Raw genomic sequence first — 18,362 nt, 5'->3', positions numbered from 1 at the left:
GGAGTGCGGTGGGTTGGTCTCGGCTTACTGCAACCTCTGCCTCCTCCTGGGTTCAGGCGACTCTCCTTCATTCTCCCAGGTAGCTGGGATTACAGGTATGCACCACCACACACAACTAATTTTTGTATTTTCAGTAGAGACAGTGTTTGTCCACGTTGGCCAGGCCAGTCTTGACCTCTTGACCTCGGTTGGTCTACCCGCCTGGGCTCAAGGGATCTTCCTGCCTTGGCCACGCAAAGTGCTGAGATGACATGTGTGAACCATTGTGCCTAGCCCCCTTTTAATATTCATTTGAAGGCACTGGTTTTGTTTTGCGAAAGGTGTTGTAATAAAAGTGAAGTTTTATCACAATGTTGGGAATGCACAAGTATTCAAAGCAATAGTTATTGAGTCTTTTAAGCCAGATTGGGAAGTACTCTAAAAATAGGTGTGTAAATCCTTAGGTAGGCTGGCATATACATGAAATTGATGTTCGTCAACAGCTACCCTGGTACTTTTTTTTTTTTTTTGGAAACGAATCTCGTGCTGTCTCCCAGGCTGGAGTGTAGTGGTGCGGATCTCAGTTCACTGCAACCTCAGCCTCCCGAGTAGCTGGGATTACAGGTGCACACCACCACACCCAGCTGATTTTTTGTGATTTTAGTAGACATGGGGTTTCACTGTGTTGGCCAGACTGGTCTCGAACTCCTGACCTGACTTCATGGTCCACCCACCTTGGCCTCCCAAAGTGCTGGGATTACAGGTGTGAGCCACTGTGCCTGGCCCAACCTGGCACTATTCTTATAATTCTTTAAAAATTTCTCATAAAAGGCTTGATCTATATGTGTTTTCTGATTTGTGCCACAAATACTACAGTGTTTTCATACTAAAACTATTATCTAGATATAGATAAACTAGATATATTTTCTTCAGATTGTAATAAATTGGAATCCCCCTTTCCTTAAAATTGATCACCCATGAAATTGTTCTCAAATTACATAGTGGTGATATTGCAGAACTAATAAAAACCATGGAGTGGCACCCTTTTAAATGGTGAATTTTATGGTATGTGAATGACATTTTGATTGAAAACGGATGCGACACTACAATTGAAAAGGGATACATCACTGACTTATGGACAGTCATTCTTGTCATATCTCGTGGACTCTACAACAGGATACTTGCCAGTTAGAGACATAGATGAAACACCTCTGGTGCTACCAGCCTCAAAAGGTAACTCTTACGCCTGAGGATGGACACCTTTTAGAATTAAAAGAACTCTCAGTCATTGTGGGACATCTTGCTAGCCTTCACAGAGACTGATTTACTGTCAGCTCTTTTCTTGAGTCTTCTCATCTCTGTCCTTTTTTTTTTTTTTTTTTTTTTTTTTTTTTCCGGTTTTTTTGAGACAGAGTCTTGCTCTATTGCCGAGGCTGGAGTGCAGTGGCTCGATCTCGGCTCACTGCAACCTCCACCTCCCAGGTTCAAGTAATTCTTCTGCATCATCAGCCTCCCAATTAGCTGGGGTTACAGGTGCCTGCCACCATGTGTGGCTAATTTTTTTTTTTTTTTTTTATTGTTAGTAGAGACGGAGTTTCACCATGTTGGCCAGACTGGTCTCAAACTCCTGATCTCAGGTGATCTACCTACCCCGGCCTCCCAAAGTGCTGGGATTACAGATGTGAGCCATTGCTCCTGGCCTCTTTAATTTCTATTTGGAGAACTTTGGGCGACATGAAATAGAAACTGCCAATAAATTTGGCAGGTTTGATAACAGGCTTTATTATGACAGTGGAGACATGGTGAATACTTGGTGAGCAAGAAACCTGGTTCAAAAAGACTGGTTTAGTTCAATGGTCTTTCTGAGGACTTTTTAAACTTAGCACATTTCCTATGTGGTGCATGACTAGTAGTAATACAGTATATAAGTAACTGAAGTATGAAATTCTTAGAGGTTTTCAGAGTGCTGTTATTACTCCATGGCTAAGTATATTAATATGTCAGTGCATTAGAAATAGACAAATCTTCAAGAACTCACAGGTCAAAGATGACACATGTAACAAAGATTGAGTTGTGAGGGGCCTTGAGGTGTTTGGGGAGCAGCCAGCTGTAAAAGAAAATTGTAAAGAATGTTAGTTGTAAAGGGCTTTGTATTACATGTTCTGGGATTGTGTCCTATAGATGATATTTTAGAAACAGCCCTGTGGCTGGAGGAAAAAGATGTGTTAAATGGCGAGGAGGTTGGGAGAATTTCTGAAGTAGATTGGTTTTGATGTGATTGGTTGGACTAAAGGTATGAAAGTAGGTGCTTGTAGGAAAATAATAGTCAAAAGCTGAGATTTTATCTTTTGTCAGTAGATGATTATGCCATTAATGGTTACATGAAGGGAGGTTTCACAGTTTGTGCTGTCAGAATTTCGAGGAGACAAGCAATTTTGCTGCTGGTTTTATTCTACCTGACTTTTCTAGGAATGTATCTTGGTAGAGAAAATTAGTTGAAATGTGAAACCATTGAAATTCAAGACAGACCCGTCAAACCATCATTTCTTCAACTATTAATTGCCCTAATTTTGTTCTGGGCACACAAAGCCTGAGGCTTTGGATTAACATAGAATATGGGTTGAAGGAGAACCATCTTACTGAGTTTAGATTAGCAGACACTTTGACCTTTTCTATTTTTCAGATGTTTTTGAGTAACACTGTACCTGAGAGATGGGTTTGTTTATATATATGTATGAAGGGAGAGAGTGCCAAAATACTTAAGGTTATTTGAAGTTTGAAAACTGGGGACATTCTGCATTGAAAGGCACGTGTTTCAGAGAGCAGGAGACTTCTAGGCTACTTTGAAAAGCTAACATGACTCTGAGAGGTGTCATTTTAGGTGGAGAGGGCACTGTGGGCTTGGAAGTTTTGGATTTGCTCACAGCTCCACTATTAGTTACATCTTTCTTTTGGGAACCTGTGTATCATACATATAGGTGCCAGAAGGATTTTAGATGGTGACATGGATTAGTATACACTTTCGGGATAAATCCGTTATTAGTCTTTTTTGTTTGTGTTTTGTTTTTTGAGACCTGATGTGGCTCTGTTGCCCAGGCTCAAGTGCAGTGGCGCATCACGGCTCACTGCAGCCTCTGCCTCCTAGGTTCAAGCAATTCTCCTGCCTCAGCCTCCTGAGTAGCTGGGACTACAGGCGCGTGCCACCATGTCTGGCTAATTTTTGTATTTTTAGTAGAGATTAGGTTTTGTCATGTTGCCCAGGCTGATCTCGAACTCCTGAGCTCAAGCAGTGTGTCCACCTTGGCCTCCAAAAGTGCTGGGATTATAGGCGTGAGCTACAGCATCTGGCTGGACTTAAATTTTGCTAATTTCTTAGTATTCCTTTTAGATTAGTTTCTTACTGTGTCCTAGACTCGTTTAGTAGGTGGGAGATATTTCTTTGTAGGAGAGGCATTTGGGTCTCAATCAATCTACTGTATGACTGAGTTGAGTGGTCTGATTCCATTCTTACCCAACACTAAGGTATCCTGGTGTTTTATGAATCTTCTTGAGGGCATTCTTCAGGTAGATTTTGTTAGCCTCCTTTGGTGTTGCTTTTCTTTTTGAGATGGAGTCTCACCCTGTTTCCCAGGCTGGATCGCAATGGCGAGATCTTGGCTCGATGCAACCTCTGCCTCTTGGTTTCAAGTGATTCTCCTGCCTCAGCTTCCGGAGTAGCTGGGATTGCAGGCATGCACCACCACGCCCGACTCTTTTTGGTATCTTTAGTAGAGATGGGGTTTCACCATGTTGGGCAGGCTAGTCTCGAACACCTGACCTTGAGATCTGGCCGCCTCAGCCTCCCAAAGTGATAGGATTACAGGCGTGAGCCATCACGCCCAGCTGGTGGTTTTTTTTGTTTTTTTTTTTGTTTGTTTGGTTTTTTTTTTTTTTTTTTTTTTTTTTTTTTTTTTTTTTTTTTTTTTTTTTTTTTTTTTTTTTTTTTTTTTGAGACGGAGTCTCACTCTGTCGCCCAAGCTGGAGTGCAGTGGCGTGATCTCCCAAAGTGCTGGGGTTGCAGGCGTGAGCCACCCCACCCGGCCTGGTGTTGCTTTTTCTTTCCTTAATTTAGCTTTATTGAGATTTAATTCATATACCATAAAATTCATTCATTTAATGTATACAGTTCAGTAAATTCAGAGTTGTGCAGTTAGGAACATGATCTGATTTTAGAATATTCTATCACTACAAATTATTTCTGTATGGATTTGCATATTTTGGGCATTCATATAAATGGAATCATACAATATGTGTCTTGTGACTGGCTTTGTCTGCTTAGAATATTTTCATGGTTCATCCATGTTGTACCATGTATCAGTACTTCTTTCATTTTATGGTTACTACATTTTGTTTGTTCTTTAGTCAGTTGATGGACATTTGAGTTTTTTGGTACATCTTTAAAAATGCTGCTATGGCCAGGTGCAGTGGCTCCCGCCTGTAATCCCAGCACTTTGGAAGGCCGAGGCAGGCAGATCATGAGGTCAGGAGATTAAGACCATCCTGGCAAACACGGTGAAACCGCATCTCTACTAAAAATACAAAAAATTAGCTGGTCCTTGTGGCGGGCGCCTGTAGTCACAGCTACTGGGGAGGCTGAGGCAGGAGAATGGCGTGAACCCGGGAGGCGGAGGTTGCAGTGAGCCGAGATCGCGCCACTGCACTCTAGCCTGGGCGACAGAGCGAGACTGTCTCAGGAAAAAAAAAAAAAAAAAAAACAAATTCTGCTATGGAGATTGGTATGCACATTTTTGTATGGTTATGTGTTTTCATTTCTTTTGAGTATATATACCTAGGAGAAGTGCTGGGTTGTATGCTGATTATATGGTCAACCTGACCAACAGCCAAAAGTGGCTGTACCCTTTTATATTCCCATCAGTCATGTGGAAGGTTCCACTTCCTCCACTTACATTCATATCTGTCTTTTGCTTTTATCCATTCTGGTCTAGTGAGAGTGTAGTGGTATCTCAGTCAGGATTTAATTGCATTTTGTTTAAAAATATTGAATGTCTTTTCATGTGCTTTCCAGCCTTTTTTTTTTTTTTTGTGATGGAGTCTCGCTCTGTCACCCAATCTGGAGTGCAGTGGTGCGATCTCAGGAGCCCTGACTCTTGAGGTCACACCATTTCTCCTGCCTCAGCCTCCCGAGTAGCTGAGACTACAGATGCCCGCCACCACGCCCGGCTAATTTTTTTGTATTGTTTAGTAGAGACGTGGTTTCACCGTTGTTTGCCAGGATGGTCTTGATCTCCTGACCTCATGATCTGCCTGCGTTGGCCTCAAAGTGCTGGGATTACAGGCATGAGCCACCGTGCCCAGCCCAGCCATTTGTTTACTCTTCCACAAATGTATTCAGATTATTACCCATTTTTGTATTAGGTTGTAGGATTAGTTGTAGGATTCGTTATATATTCTAGAAACAAGACTCTGAGTACAACATCTGATACTGTTTGAAAATTTTAACTGTTTCTTATAATTCCACCATCCTGCTCTGTAGTTATAGGAGATATGTAACTATCCCTTTGTGCTAAGTCGTTTTGCAGAGTTTTTAAGAATTATGGGTTTTTTAATAGACTGAGTAAATTATAGATTACTGGACTCTGGAAATTATATATAAGCGGTAGATGGAAGTTTGTGGAGGCAATAAACTAGAACATTGCTTGCTGTTCAATAGAACATTTAAGTTCAGTGCCCACATGTGACTGATAGTGCAGGTCTAGAATGCTGCAAAAATCAGTTTCACTGGGTAGAATGAGTCTAGAGTTGTGTAAGTTATAGGAAATGTAATGACTAAAGCCTATTCTTCAGGAAGGAAATAACCCAGACTGCAGTTGTAGAGCGAATGTTGAAAGAGTAAATAGGAGAAAGTCATCTGTAGAAATAAACTGGTGTTTGTGATGTCCTTACAGCAGGCATATGATATCAGCTCCAAATTCACATTCATCACAGGCACAATAGCTGTGTTTTTTGCATTTTTTTTTTTTTTTTTTTTTGAGACAGGACCTTGCTCTATCGCTGAGGCAGGAGTGCATTGGCACGATCTCAGCTCACTGCACCCTTTGCCTTCCGGTTTCAAGGGATCCTCTTGCCTTAGCCTCTCCTGAGTTCCTGGGAATACCGGTGCACCACCATACCTGACTTTTTTTGTGTGTTTTAGTAGAGACAGGATTTCACCATGTTGCCCAGGCTGGTGTCGAACTTCTGGTATTAGCCACTGGGCCTGGCCAATAGCTGATTTTTTTTTTTTTTTTTTAAATGAATACCTTGAAAATAGATTGAATTTTTTGGTAAAGTATGATATTCAACTTTTATCTGATTTTCATTGGGAAGTCCTCTGCCTTGATCTTTATGAAGCTAGAAAATCAAAACACCAATCCTGGCTTTTCAGCTATTATATAGATAGTGTTCGGTTTGTTACACGTTGTTGATTGTGTGATTTATGGATTATTATTTCCTAGAAGTCAGTTGGGAACTTCATTTATTTACTCAACAAATATTTGTTATGATCCTGCTGTGAGGCATTGTATATAGCAGGAATACTATAATAAGAAATAGAGGCCGAGAGTGGTGGCTGACGCCTGTAATCCCAGCACTTTGGGAGGCCGAGGCAGGTGGATCACCTGAGGTCAGGAGTTTGAGACCAACCTGGCTAACATGGTGAAGCCTCATTTCTACCAAAAATACAAAAAATTAGCTGGGCGTGGTGGTGGGCGCCTGTAGTCCCAGGCTGAGGCAGGGGAATCACTTGAACGCGGGAGGTGGCCTCAGAGAAAAGGGGTTGGGTTAAAGACATCACGTGAAGCATAAGGCATAATGTCTTTAGCTTTTACTTCCAATGAGATGGGAAGCTATTAGAGGGCTTTGCGAAGAGAATGGGAGGGTCTTATTCATATTTTAACAAGATCACACTTAATGAGAAAGATAATGGTTTGGCTGTTCAGAGAAGCAGTGATTTTTGGTGGGACCAGAGAAATGTCAATGGGAGTGATGTGAAAAGCAGATGGATTTTAAAGGTGATGATGAGAAATTTGGTTATGTTGTGAGGCCTGAGGGAGGAATCAGAGATGTAGCCAGCGTTTTTGTCTGGACAACTGGAATTATGGAATTTACAGTGACAGTGATTGGGAGGAGCTAAGGTGAGGAGCAAATATCATAGATCAGTTGTGGACATGTTAAAGTAGATCCATTTGGAGAGATATTAAGTAAGCAGTTTTTTATATCATTCTAAGGGAGTCATCTGCTTAGAGTTTATAAAACCACAATACTGGATGAGTGGAAACAGAAGAGAGATTCTGGGGGTACTGTGACCTTTAAAGAATGTGGCGATAAGGAAGAAATGAGCAAAGGAGATTGAAAATGCCAAAATGAAAAAAATGGAGAAGCATGAAGTATCTTGGAAGCTGTATGAATATATGCCAAAAGAGTAGAAAGGCAAACGAGGTCTGTCATGTCATTAATAGAATCTCGCTCTGTTCCCAGTCTGGAGTGCAGTGGTGCGGTCTTGGCTTACTGCAACCTCTACTTCCTGGGTTCAAGCGATTCTCCTGCCTCAGCCTCCCAAGTAGCTGGGATTACAAGCACTCACCACCATGCCCAGCTAATACTTGTATTTTTGGTAGAGATGGGGTTTCACCATATTAGCCAGGCTGGTCTTGAACTCCTGACCTCATGATCTGCCCACCTCGGCCTCCCAAAGTTCTGGGATTACGGGCATGAGCCACTGCACCCAGCAATTTTTTTTCTTTGTCTCACAGGCTGGTCTCTAACTCTTGGGCTCAAGCGATCTGCCTGCCTTGGCCTTCCAAAGTGCTGGGATTACACATGAGAGCCACTGCATGTGACTCAATTTTTTTTGAGACAGAGTTTCGCTTTGTCTCCCAGGCTGGAATGCAGTGGTGCGATCTTGGCTCACTGTAACCTCTGCTTCCCAGGTTCAAGCAGTTACCGTGCCTTAGCCTCCTGAGTAGCTGGGACTATAGGTGCATGCCTCCACACCCTGCCGACTTTTTTGTATTTTAGTAGAAACTGGGTTTCACCATGTTGGCCAGGCTGGTATCTTAACTCATGATCTCAGGCAATCCACCTGCCTCGGCCTCAGGAAGTGCTAGGATTACAGGCATGGGCTACCACGCCCAGCCTCAATTTCAGTTTTTTAAAAAATAAAATTGCACCACGTTGTCAGTTTAAAATTTTATCTTTGGTAAAGATCGACGCTGACATATGGGAGTATGTGTATTGTTGAAGACGAAAAGCCAGGGATTTTTTTTTTCCCTTTCTTAAAACAGTCTTGAATCCAGTCAGGTTTCTGAATTGAGGATTGATCTAGGACTCAAGCAACCTGCATGTTACAGACTAGATTCTTTTTTTTTTTTTTTTTGAGACGGAGTCTCGCTCTGTCACCCAGGCTGGAGTGCAGTGGCGCGATCTCGGCTCACTGCAAGCTCCACCTCCCGGGTTCACGCCATTCTCCTGCCTCAGCCTGTCTGAGTAGCTGGGACTACAGGCGCCCGCCACCATGCCTGGCTAATTTTTTGTATTTTTAGTAGAGACGGGGTTTCACCATGTTAGCCAGAATGGTCTCGATCTCCTGACCTTGTGGTCCGTCCGCCTCAGCCTCCCATAGTGCTGGGATTACAAGGGTGAGCCACCGCGCCCGGCCGACTAGATTCTTTTTGACTCAAAGTTTTCAGGTGCATTTTCAAATTGTCTTCCCATGAAATGTCTGGCTTTGTGTTAAGATAGTTTCCTAATGAAACCATCAAGACACACCACATTTGCCCTTAATATGCAACATTTCATTAAGATGTCAAATTTTATTCCTCTTAAAATAAGTATGTACGTTTAATGTATTTTTTCTTCTCTCTTTCCAAGTTGTCAGTGGAGCCATTTTCAATCAAATGGCTTAGAATTTACAAAAATATCCCTAAATACTAATATTTTTAACTCTTTCTGATAGAATATTACAGAACCAATTATTGATTGATGCCATTGGCTCAGTGTAGGAGCTATTGCTACCTATTCTTTGGTAGTAGGGATGTTTGTGGTGTTCCCCAACCCGTATCAGTGATCTTTGGACAAGGCTAACCCAACAATGTGGTAATAACCTATTTCCATTTTTTCCCTTAATTACCAGAATTGTATTTAAAAATTATGTTAGAGTTTCCCCATGTGGTGCATACCTTGTGTAGCTCCAGTGGTGAGCAAATGAGCATACTGGTTTACCATTTAATCACTTTTATATTTTAAGTGAGTGGTGCATGCAGTTGGTAAACTGGTGCTAGACTAACCAAGACAGCATGTTTGTGGTGAAGTACTTGCAAATAACGTTAGAAATCATCGATTTCAGTTTAGAAATAAAACACAAGCTGCAAAAATTTTGCTGGTTGATTTATTTTTAAGCACAAAATCAAGAATTCCAACTACGTTACGAACATTTTCGAGGCAAGGACTACTTCCTCAGATGTGAATGAGAGTCCCATTTCTGCCTGAGCAGCATTCTTTGTAACTAAAAGCTCTATCGGCTGAAATATTTTGAAATATTTTTCTTCAGAAAGGTAGAGAATTTATATCAGTTTTTTTTGTGTACATAGTTAAGTTTGAGGCAGATGTCTGTCATCAATTGGTAGTTCATTTAACTAGTATTTACTGGAGATAGAATGGAAAAAACTGCTCCTTTGGTTCTCTTAATTTTTGTTTTGAGACGGAGTCTTACTCTGTGATGCATGCTGGAGTGCAGTTGTGGGATCTTGACTCGTTATGAACTCCGCCTCTTAGGTTCAAGCGATTCTGTCCCTCAGTGCCCCACCCCCCCCACCCCCCGCCCCATACGTGGGATTATAGGAGTGTGCCACCACACCTGGCTAATTTTTTGTATTTTTAGTAGATGCTGGGTTTCACCATGTTGGTCAGGCCGGTCTCCATCTTCTGGCCTCAAATGAACCGCCTCCCAAAGTGCTGGGATTACAGGTGTGAGCCACCCAGTCCGGCAAAACAGAGTATTTCAATCTGTTCACATTTTTAAGATGAGAATCAGCTGTGGTCCATTAAGTGGTCCATGTACCAAATGATAGCTTTATTATTAATAGACCAACTTCTACTCTGGTGTAGTGTTGACATGTATTATTAGACAGGTTTTTTGAGACCCAGGAAATGTCACTGTTTACAGCTAATGTCTTCTGGTTAGAATTTCCATTTAAGAAGCTTCCCTTTGAAAACCTCTTCTTAGTACATGTCTTGTAATGCTTTTACTTTGGAGATTTGGGTAGACATTCTTTGTCTTTTTTTTTTTTTATTTTTATTTATTTATTTTTTTGGTGATGGGGGAGACAAAAGTTTTTACTCTGTCGCCCAGGCTGGAGTGCAATGGCTGTCTGCAACCCCCGCTTCTTTCCTGGGTTCAAGCAACTTTCGTGCCTCAGCCTCCTGCGTAGCTGGGATTACAGCTGTGCCACTGCATCCAGCTGGTGTGTTTTGTCATTTTTTTTTTCTTTTTCTTTTTCTTTCTCTTTCTTTCTTTCTTTTTTTTTTTTTTTTAAGACAGAGTCTTGCTCTGTCACTGAGGCTGGAGTACGGTGGAATGAGCTCAGCTCACTGCAACCTCTGACTTCCAGATTCAAGCAATTCTTCTGCCTCAGCCCTCTTGAGTAGCTGGAATTACAGGCGTGTGCCACCACGCCCAGCTAATTTTTGTATTTTTCGTATAGATGGGGTTTCCCCCATGTTGGTCAGGCTGGTCTCGAACTCCTGACCTCATGATCTGCCTGCCTCCACCTCCCAAAATGTTGGGATTACAGGCATGAGCCTCCACGCCTGAGTGGTGTATTTTGTCTTAATCTGTTCAGGTAATCAATGTCTCTAGAGTGTTTTAATTTCTTAATCTGACTAGAGTTTATACCAACACCATCACGTTTGATTATGGGTGCAGTTACAATTCTCCTAGAGTTTAGTCCTTGTTCCCCTGGTAAGTAATCAGCAGCTATTGTTGCCTCATTTATTGTATAGCTTTCTTTTTTTTTTTGAGACGGAGTCTTGCTCTGCCCAGGCTGGAGTGCAGTGGCACGATCTTGCTCACAGCAAGCTCCGCCTCCCGGGTTCACGCCATTCTCCTGCCTCAGCCTCCGGAGTAGCTGGGACTACAGGCGCCCGCCACTACGCCCGGCTAATTTTTTGTATTTTTAGTAGAGACGGGGTTTCACCGCGTTAGCCAGGATGGTCTGGATCTCCTGACCTTGTGATCCGCCCGCCTCGGCCTCCCAAAGTGCTGGGATTACAGGCGTGAGCCACCGCGCCCGGCTGTGTAGCTTTCTCATAGTGAGAATTTCTGCTTAATTTTTAGCTGGTGCTTGAAGTAGTCATACTGAGCTTCTTAATATATATCCCTTTTAACTTAAAGGTTGTCACACTATGTATGTTTTTTTTCTATTTTCACACTTACCCTCCTCAGCATTTTTGGAGGCAAGGACTACTTCTTCAGATGTGAATGAGAGTCCATTTCTGCCTGAGCAGCATTCTGTGTAACTAAAAGCCTTAACCGGCTGAGACTGTTACATAGATTGAAAACAAAACTGTATTACTTGATTTATTTTGGCTATGGTCTGATGAAATAGTAGGTTTTAAAAAGAAATTCCAGTGATAGTACGCAACTAGCTAGCTAGCTAGCTCATTGGTTTCGATACGGATGCCAGTGAAGGTTAGTGGCTTAGGAGGTAAGATTAGATAATTTATTTCCATTGGACTGGGGCTTAAGCTCAGTTTAATGCTCGTGGATATGGATAACTTACTTTTACCTCCAGAAATTGTCGTTAAGCAATTGGTGTTTGTGCAAGTGTTACCATCTCTCACAAAGGATATCAGTTTCTGAACACTGATATTTTATAGTTTCTGTATCATTATGTTTTGAAAGATTTTGGTCAAAAAGACTAAAAGCTTTATGTCAAAATGGGAAAGTAGTGATAATAAAAAGTTATTCAGTATCTTTTTCTTTGCACTAATTCCCATGAATGGATTAAACTAAGGGATTAACCATACTTAGGGGAAATACCAACTTTTTTTTCTTCTCTTTTTTTTTTTTTTTTTTTTTCTTTCCCCGAGACAGTGTTACTCTGTTCCGTATTTTCCGAGTGCAGTGGTGCAGTCATGGTTCTCTTACCTCCTGGGCTCAACCTGTCTTCCCACCTCAGCTTTCCTTGCTCTTTATTAATTTAGGAAAATTTTCCTGTCCATAGCCACTCCTGGGACAAGATTAAACATTACTTTGTTGAAATAGCGTGGAAACACTTTAAGTTAATAGAGGAGAGAATTAGCAACGAGATCTTGTAAATGTTTTCACTACAGGAAGATTGGAGATATTACAACTCAGAATAACTTGCCACCATTGTATATATATAAGAGGGAGAATCATGACAAAGATGATTAATAATACTTTTAAAGTTCTTGACTATCACATTTGTTTTTTAAGAAATCTTTGGAGTTAGGCAGAGTAGTTGGTAGGTGTATTTTTACAGAGTACCTGGGCCTTTGCGTTAAGTTAGTTGCATTTTTAAAAAGCTTGTAGAATTGAAGACCTTTTCATATGTTGCCATAGGTTCTTACATGGAAATGACAGTGTGGAATGTAGAAAGTTTAGAACTGATGTCCATGTAAGAAGTATTTTGTTCTGTTTTGAATTTTCTCTTTACAAATGTAAGTGTACCAAGCCACTGCTTTTGTGTATCTTTATCAATCACTGGGATACTAAGTTTATTATTATAAGACATTTGAAATTAAGATTTCTAATAGAAACAGCAATTAGTTGAGCAACTAGTGTTTATTGAGTGCTAAGTGTGTATTGGCCAGTGAATTTAGACACAACTGAGTAGTGAACAAGGTAGACAGTGGTCTCTGCCCTGTTGGAATTAAGCGTAAATTTAGTTAGAAATGATACTACCTGTTTTTATGTGAGATATTTTATATCAGTAGTATTTATACCCAGCCAACACATTTTGCTATGATTCCCTCAGTTACATGAAATTGCCCTGATTTCATATATCTGAAATTTTATATGGTTCAACCTTATATCACTAGTTGTAATAATTTGTGTGCTTCTGTGGGTGAAAAGAATCAGAGATTTCGCTAATGCCATATACCACTGTTTATATACCCTTTTAATTGGAACCTTTTAAAGAGTATTTGACCTTATGTGAATTGTTTATTGTAATGTACCTGTGAAAATAATAAGATCCAAACAAAGGCTATTCATTATAATAAATGCCTTGTTAATACTGCCACTAGTACAGAGGAATCATTTATATCCAGTGCCAAAGGCCAGCCAACCATATAATTTGATATATGTGTTTTCCTAAGGAAAAGTTGCTGCAGTATTACAACTATTTTATGTGCCTAGGTAAAGAAATAATGGGATAAGATTTCTAAACCCCACTATGGAGGTTTTTGCTGGCCTTCTTAATGAAATTTAATGAAAGGAAATGACTAGAGACAATATTTATTATTTATCATAAGGTCTGTTGAATTGTGCTGAGTTAATGTTAGGTTTGAATGAATTCCATTTTCCTTTTATCCAATAGGATGTACAGTTACCCAGCACGTGTACCTCCTCCTCCTCCTATTGCTCGGGCTGTAGTGCCCTCGAAACGTCAGCGTGTATCAGGAAACACCTCACGAAGGGGCAAAAGTGGCTTCAATTCTAAGAGTGGACAGCGGGGATCTTCCAAGTCTGGAAAGTGTATGTATTATTTCATTTTGTGATTTTTGGTATCTCTCGTGTTTTGAAATAGGGAAGCTAATGCAGTTAGAATATTTTTGTGCCACATGACTGTGTATTCAAAATAATGGAAGAGGCTGGGTGTGTGGTGACTCATGCCTGTAATACCAGCACTTTGGGAGGCCCAGCGGGTGGATCACCTGAGGTCAGGAGTTCAAGACCAGCCTGTCCAACATGGAGGAGGAACCCCATCTTTACTGAAAATACAAAAAATTAGCCGGGGATGGTGGTGCATGCATGTAATCCCAGCTAATTGGGAGGCTGAGGCAGGAGAATCGCTTTTACCCAGGAGGCGGAGGTTGCAGTGAGCCGAGATCGTTCCATTGCACTCCAGCCTGGGTGACGAGCAAAACTCCATCTCAAGAAAAAAAATAAAATCCAAAATAATAGAGGAGACAAGATTGTGATTGAGTGGCCAATTCTAGACTGCAACAGCTAGGTAATTTGAAAAATGTCATTTGACCTTATGTAGTTGATGTGTGTGTTAAGTTTCTGAGATTTTTTGTGTGTTATTTAAAAACTAAAATTCAGATAGTGTTCAGTATGTTGATTTTTTAACTTTTCTATATTGAACTCCTCCTGTAACTGGAAATATGGAAGGCAGTAAAACATTACAGAAGGTCTGATGCAGTGGTGCGTGCCTGTAGCCCCAGATGCTTAGGAGGAGGCTAAGACCCTGGGGATCTAGGCTGTAGTGGGAGGATTTCATGAGGCCAGGAGTTTAAGTTCACTGTGATTATACATGTGAATAGTCACTGCCCTCAGGCCTGGTCAACATAGCGACAGCCTAGATCTAAAAGACATTAAAAACAATAAAACCATTACAGAAAGTGCTTTATAATAGAACCAAGGGCCTTTATTACCGAGAAATCTGTACTGGCTCTGTTTCTCCCTGGGTATCTCCTGTGAGCTCCTGATGTAGTCTAGTGCCAGTGTATTTGCTAACTCATATCTTCTGTACATTTGATTTTAATCCAGTATTTTGTTTATATTAAAGTGAAAGGAGATGACCTTCAGGCCATTAAGAAGGAGCTGACCCAGATAAAACAAAAAGTGGATTCTCTCCTGGAAAACCTGGAAAAGATTGAAAAGGAACAGAGCAAACAAGCAGGTAAATGGGTTTTCTGCTTGCCCTGGGTATACAGTTGGATTAGTTACATAAGGCACTTGAAAGTACTTGTTGGAATAGTGGAATATAAAGCAATGTAATATGAAACTTGGGGAGTGTGAATTGGGAAGGGCGTTTGTGTGGGAGGATTTAGATTTGTGCTGCAGTTCGTGATCCTTCGTGGGGATTGTCTACATCCTGTTGATGTTACTGCCGCTAGACAGACTTGTCCTTCTCATCCCCAGTAGAGATGAAGAATGATAAGTCAGAAGAGGAGCAGAGCAGCAGCTCCGTGAAGAAAGATGAGACTAATGTGAAGATGGAGTCTGAGGGGGGTGCAGATGACTCTGCTGAGGAGGGGGACCTACTGGATGATGATGATAATGAAGATCGGGGGGATGACCAGGTGAAAACCACGGGAAAGGAAAGAAAAAGGTGGTGGAGGGGGGCTCAGGGACAAATGGAGTGCCTCTAACTCCATACTGTTTGTGTCTGTTTCTCACAGCTGGAGTTGATCAAGGATGATGAAAAAGAGGCTGAGGAAGGAGAGGATGACAGAGACAGCGCCAATGGCGAGGATGACTCTTAAGCACATAGTGGGGTTTAGAAATCTTATCCCATTATTTCTTTACCTAGGCGCTTGTCTAAGATCAAATTTTTCACCAGATCCTCTCCCCTAGTATCTTCAGCACATGCTCACTGTTCTCCCCATCCTTGTCCTTCCCATGTTCATTAATTCATATTGCCCCGCGCCTAGTTCCATTTTCACTTCCTTTGACGCTCCTAGTAGTTTTGTTAAGTCTTACCCTGTAATTTTTGCTTTTAATTTTGATACCTCTTTATGACTTAACAATAAAAAGGATGTATGGTTTTTATCAACTGTCTCCAAAATAATCTCTTGTTATGCAGGGAGTACAGTTCTTTTCATTCATACATAAGTTCAGTAGTTGCTTCCCTAACTGCAAAGGCAATCTCATAGTTGAGTAGCTCTTGAAAGCAGCTTTGAGTTAGAAGTATGTGTGTTACACCCCCACATTAGTGTGCTGTGTGGGGCAGTTCAACACAAATGTAACAATGTATTTTTGTGAATGAGAGTTGGCATGTCAAATGCATCCTCTAGAAAAATAATTAGTGTTATAGTCTTAAGATTTGTTTTCTTAAAGTTGATACTGTGGGTTATTTTTGTGAACAGCGTGATGTTTGGGACCTTTTTTCCTCAAAATAAACAAGTCCTTATTAAACCAGGAATTTGGAGAAAAAAAAACCCTGGTTTTTTATTTTTTGTATTTTATTATTGTTTACTTCAAACTTTGTTTTACAGCGTCCTCCACAAAATCTCTAGAATGCACTAGACTTATTTTTCTTGGAGTCATAATCATGATGCATACCAACACAACACTACTCATTATATTTCATTGAGATGCATGTTGCATTGAGGGGTCAACTTGACATAGAGTGGAGACTGTTTTTCAAAATGGGTTTTACATCCTAATGAAAGTTTGGGAAGTATATCCTCTCTGCCTTTTCATCAGTGCTTTGTGGTCCAGCTGGCACCCTTTTTGAGGTTTTTGTTGTGTGCTAAATGGTTTTGTCCTTAAATAGGAGAGGCTCAAAAACATGCAGATTTCAGGAAAATTGCAACAGCTGGATAATGGAACCCCCCTGCTTCTATTTTGTTCTTTTAATTACTATTTATAGCCCCAGTTACCTTCTGAATTCTAAAGTGTATACCTCCATGTTCCTGAAAACAAGAAAACTCTTACTTCCTGATATTCCATAGACTGCCCTCCCAGATGATTGAGAACATAGAGAAAGTTACACATTTATTTTACTCTAAATGATCTTTTACCCCATTAGCTAATCTTTGTGTTTTCCTCAACTTTATTAATTACAGTGACTGCATTTTTAGCATCCAGCCTTCTTAAGATGAATATATTAAACAGCTACCAGTGTTGGTGAATAGCTCATCCTTGAAAGGCTTAGTTCATTTGTGTTTTATACTTCAGTTTTTCCAGCACAGCAGAAAATGGCGTTTATAATTTGTGCACACAAACCTTGGATTCCCCTGTAAAGTTGCTATTGTTTCATAGCATGCAGCAGTGGCCTTTTTTCATCCTACTCATTACGGGCAAAACTCATGTCTTATTTATGAGGATTTTATAGATCATTTTCTGTAACAGGTGACAAAAGCAGAAAAGAATGAAGAGGCTGAACTATGAACTACCCTTGGAGCCCATATACATGATATAGGCCATTTCTTTTGTATGTTAATTCGGTCAAAAATATTACCCACTTGATGTTTTCTAATCTGATGTGAGCTCATGTTACACAGACTTTTAGTAAGTAACCCGTGACTAGAAAATAAACTGGATGCTTAGGAGAGAGTGTCAGATGTATAAGATGCTAATAAAACCTGTTTAATATTATGTTGTTAGCTGTAAGTTTTTGGGAAATACTGGACAAATTAGTCCACAATCAAATGTCTACTTTTCTCTTCACTGTAGGGCCTCTTTCCCCGCACAGAGCAGTCTATTTAGCTGTCAATACCACAATCTGCAGATGCTCAAGTCCCTTACATAAAATGGCATAGTATTTATATGTAACCTATGCATATTCTCCTGTATACTTTAAATCATCTCTACATTAAAATACCTGATAAAATGTAAATGGTATGTAAATAGTTGTAACTACTTTTTTATTTGTATTTTTGTTAACCTTTTCTTAGTTTTTTTTCTTTGCTAGTATTTTCGATCTATAGTTGGCTGAATCTGCATGTGCAGAACCCATGAACATGGAGGGCCAACTATACATTTAATTCTAGGAAAGCAGGTATTGAATGAAGCTGTGCAGAGCACTTTTTAATATTAGGTTGGTGCAGAAGTAATTGTGGCTTTTGCCATTTTAATTAGCTGCAATTACTTTTGCAAATAGCTGTAGAGCATGATCACACATTGAAAATCTATACACACATATGGTAGGGTTATTGTTGGAATGCTGACATGTCTAGTTTGTATTGATGGGGAAGTCATTTCACGCTCTTGGTTTTAGGCTACGCTACTGTGGCTTAAATTTCCTCATGTGTTTAAGACAGCAGTACTCTAGTTTTTCTATAATCACAGGTGTACTCATTTAATACCTTGACATTTAGGTTCCTAGGCCAAAACTGTAGCAAAGCAAAGAGACCAGGATTGAAATACCATATGGTAAAAAGCCTTTTTGAAATCTGATCTAATGCAGATTAAGTACAGGCTTTTTGGGAAAGGGGCTAGTGTTTTTAAAGGCCATTTATCAGATGATACGTTTATAGTCAGTGTGACATTACTTAACCCTGGGCCCTGCAAAGTAAGAATTGAGTTGGCTCAATAGAAATTCAGAATAGTAGGTATGGCAGTGCAGGTAAAGGGGTTAGATCTGACGGTAATAATTGAGGGATTTCAGATTGGTAGTCTGATTACACTGCACTAGTGGAAGTAAGATTTA

At 40.5% G+C, this 18,362-nt stretch overlaps 1 protein-coding gene across 43 annotated transcripts in view; it reads left to right on the top strand.

Annotated features, from left to right (window-relative positions):
• Positions 1–16,146, top strand: part of HNRNPC (heterogeneous nuclear ribonucleoprotein C) — a 57,839-nt gene extending 41,693 nt beyond the window's left edge. For 22 of the 43 annotated variants that reach the window (XM_055289613.2, XM_055289614.2, XM_055289609.2 and 19 more), the window contains 4 exons: positions 13,578–13,735; positions 14,772–14,885; positions 15,128–15,288; positions 15,388–16,146. In XM_055289613.2, coding sequence (XP_055145588.1) covers positions 13,578–13,735; positions 14,772–14,885; positions 15,128–15,288; positions 15,388–15,471 — 517 coding nt within the window. In that variant the 3' untranslated portion in view covers positions 15,472–16,146. Of the gene's footprint in view, positions 1–13,577; positions 13,736–14,771; positions 14,886–15,106; positions 15,289–15,387 lie in introns of all 43 variants that reach the window. The other 21 variants (XM_055289615.2, XM_063644760.1, XM_055289612.2 and 18 more) reach the window with 2 other exon arrangements.
• The last annotated feature ends 2,216 nt before the right edge of the window (positions 16,147–18,362 follow it).

The sequence above is a fragment of the Symphalangus syndactylus genome, chromosome 8 (genome assembly GCF_028878055.3).
Source record: "Symphalangus syndactylus isolate Jambi chromosome 8, NHGRI_mSymSyn1-v2.1_pri, whole genome shotgun sequence".
Lineage (NCBI taxonomy): Eukaryota > Metazoa > Chordata > Mammalia > Primates > Hylobatidae > Symphalangus > Symphalangus syndactylus.
This window is presented reverse-complemented; position numbering and strand designations above follow the sequence as displayed.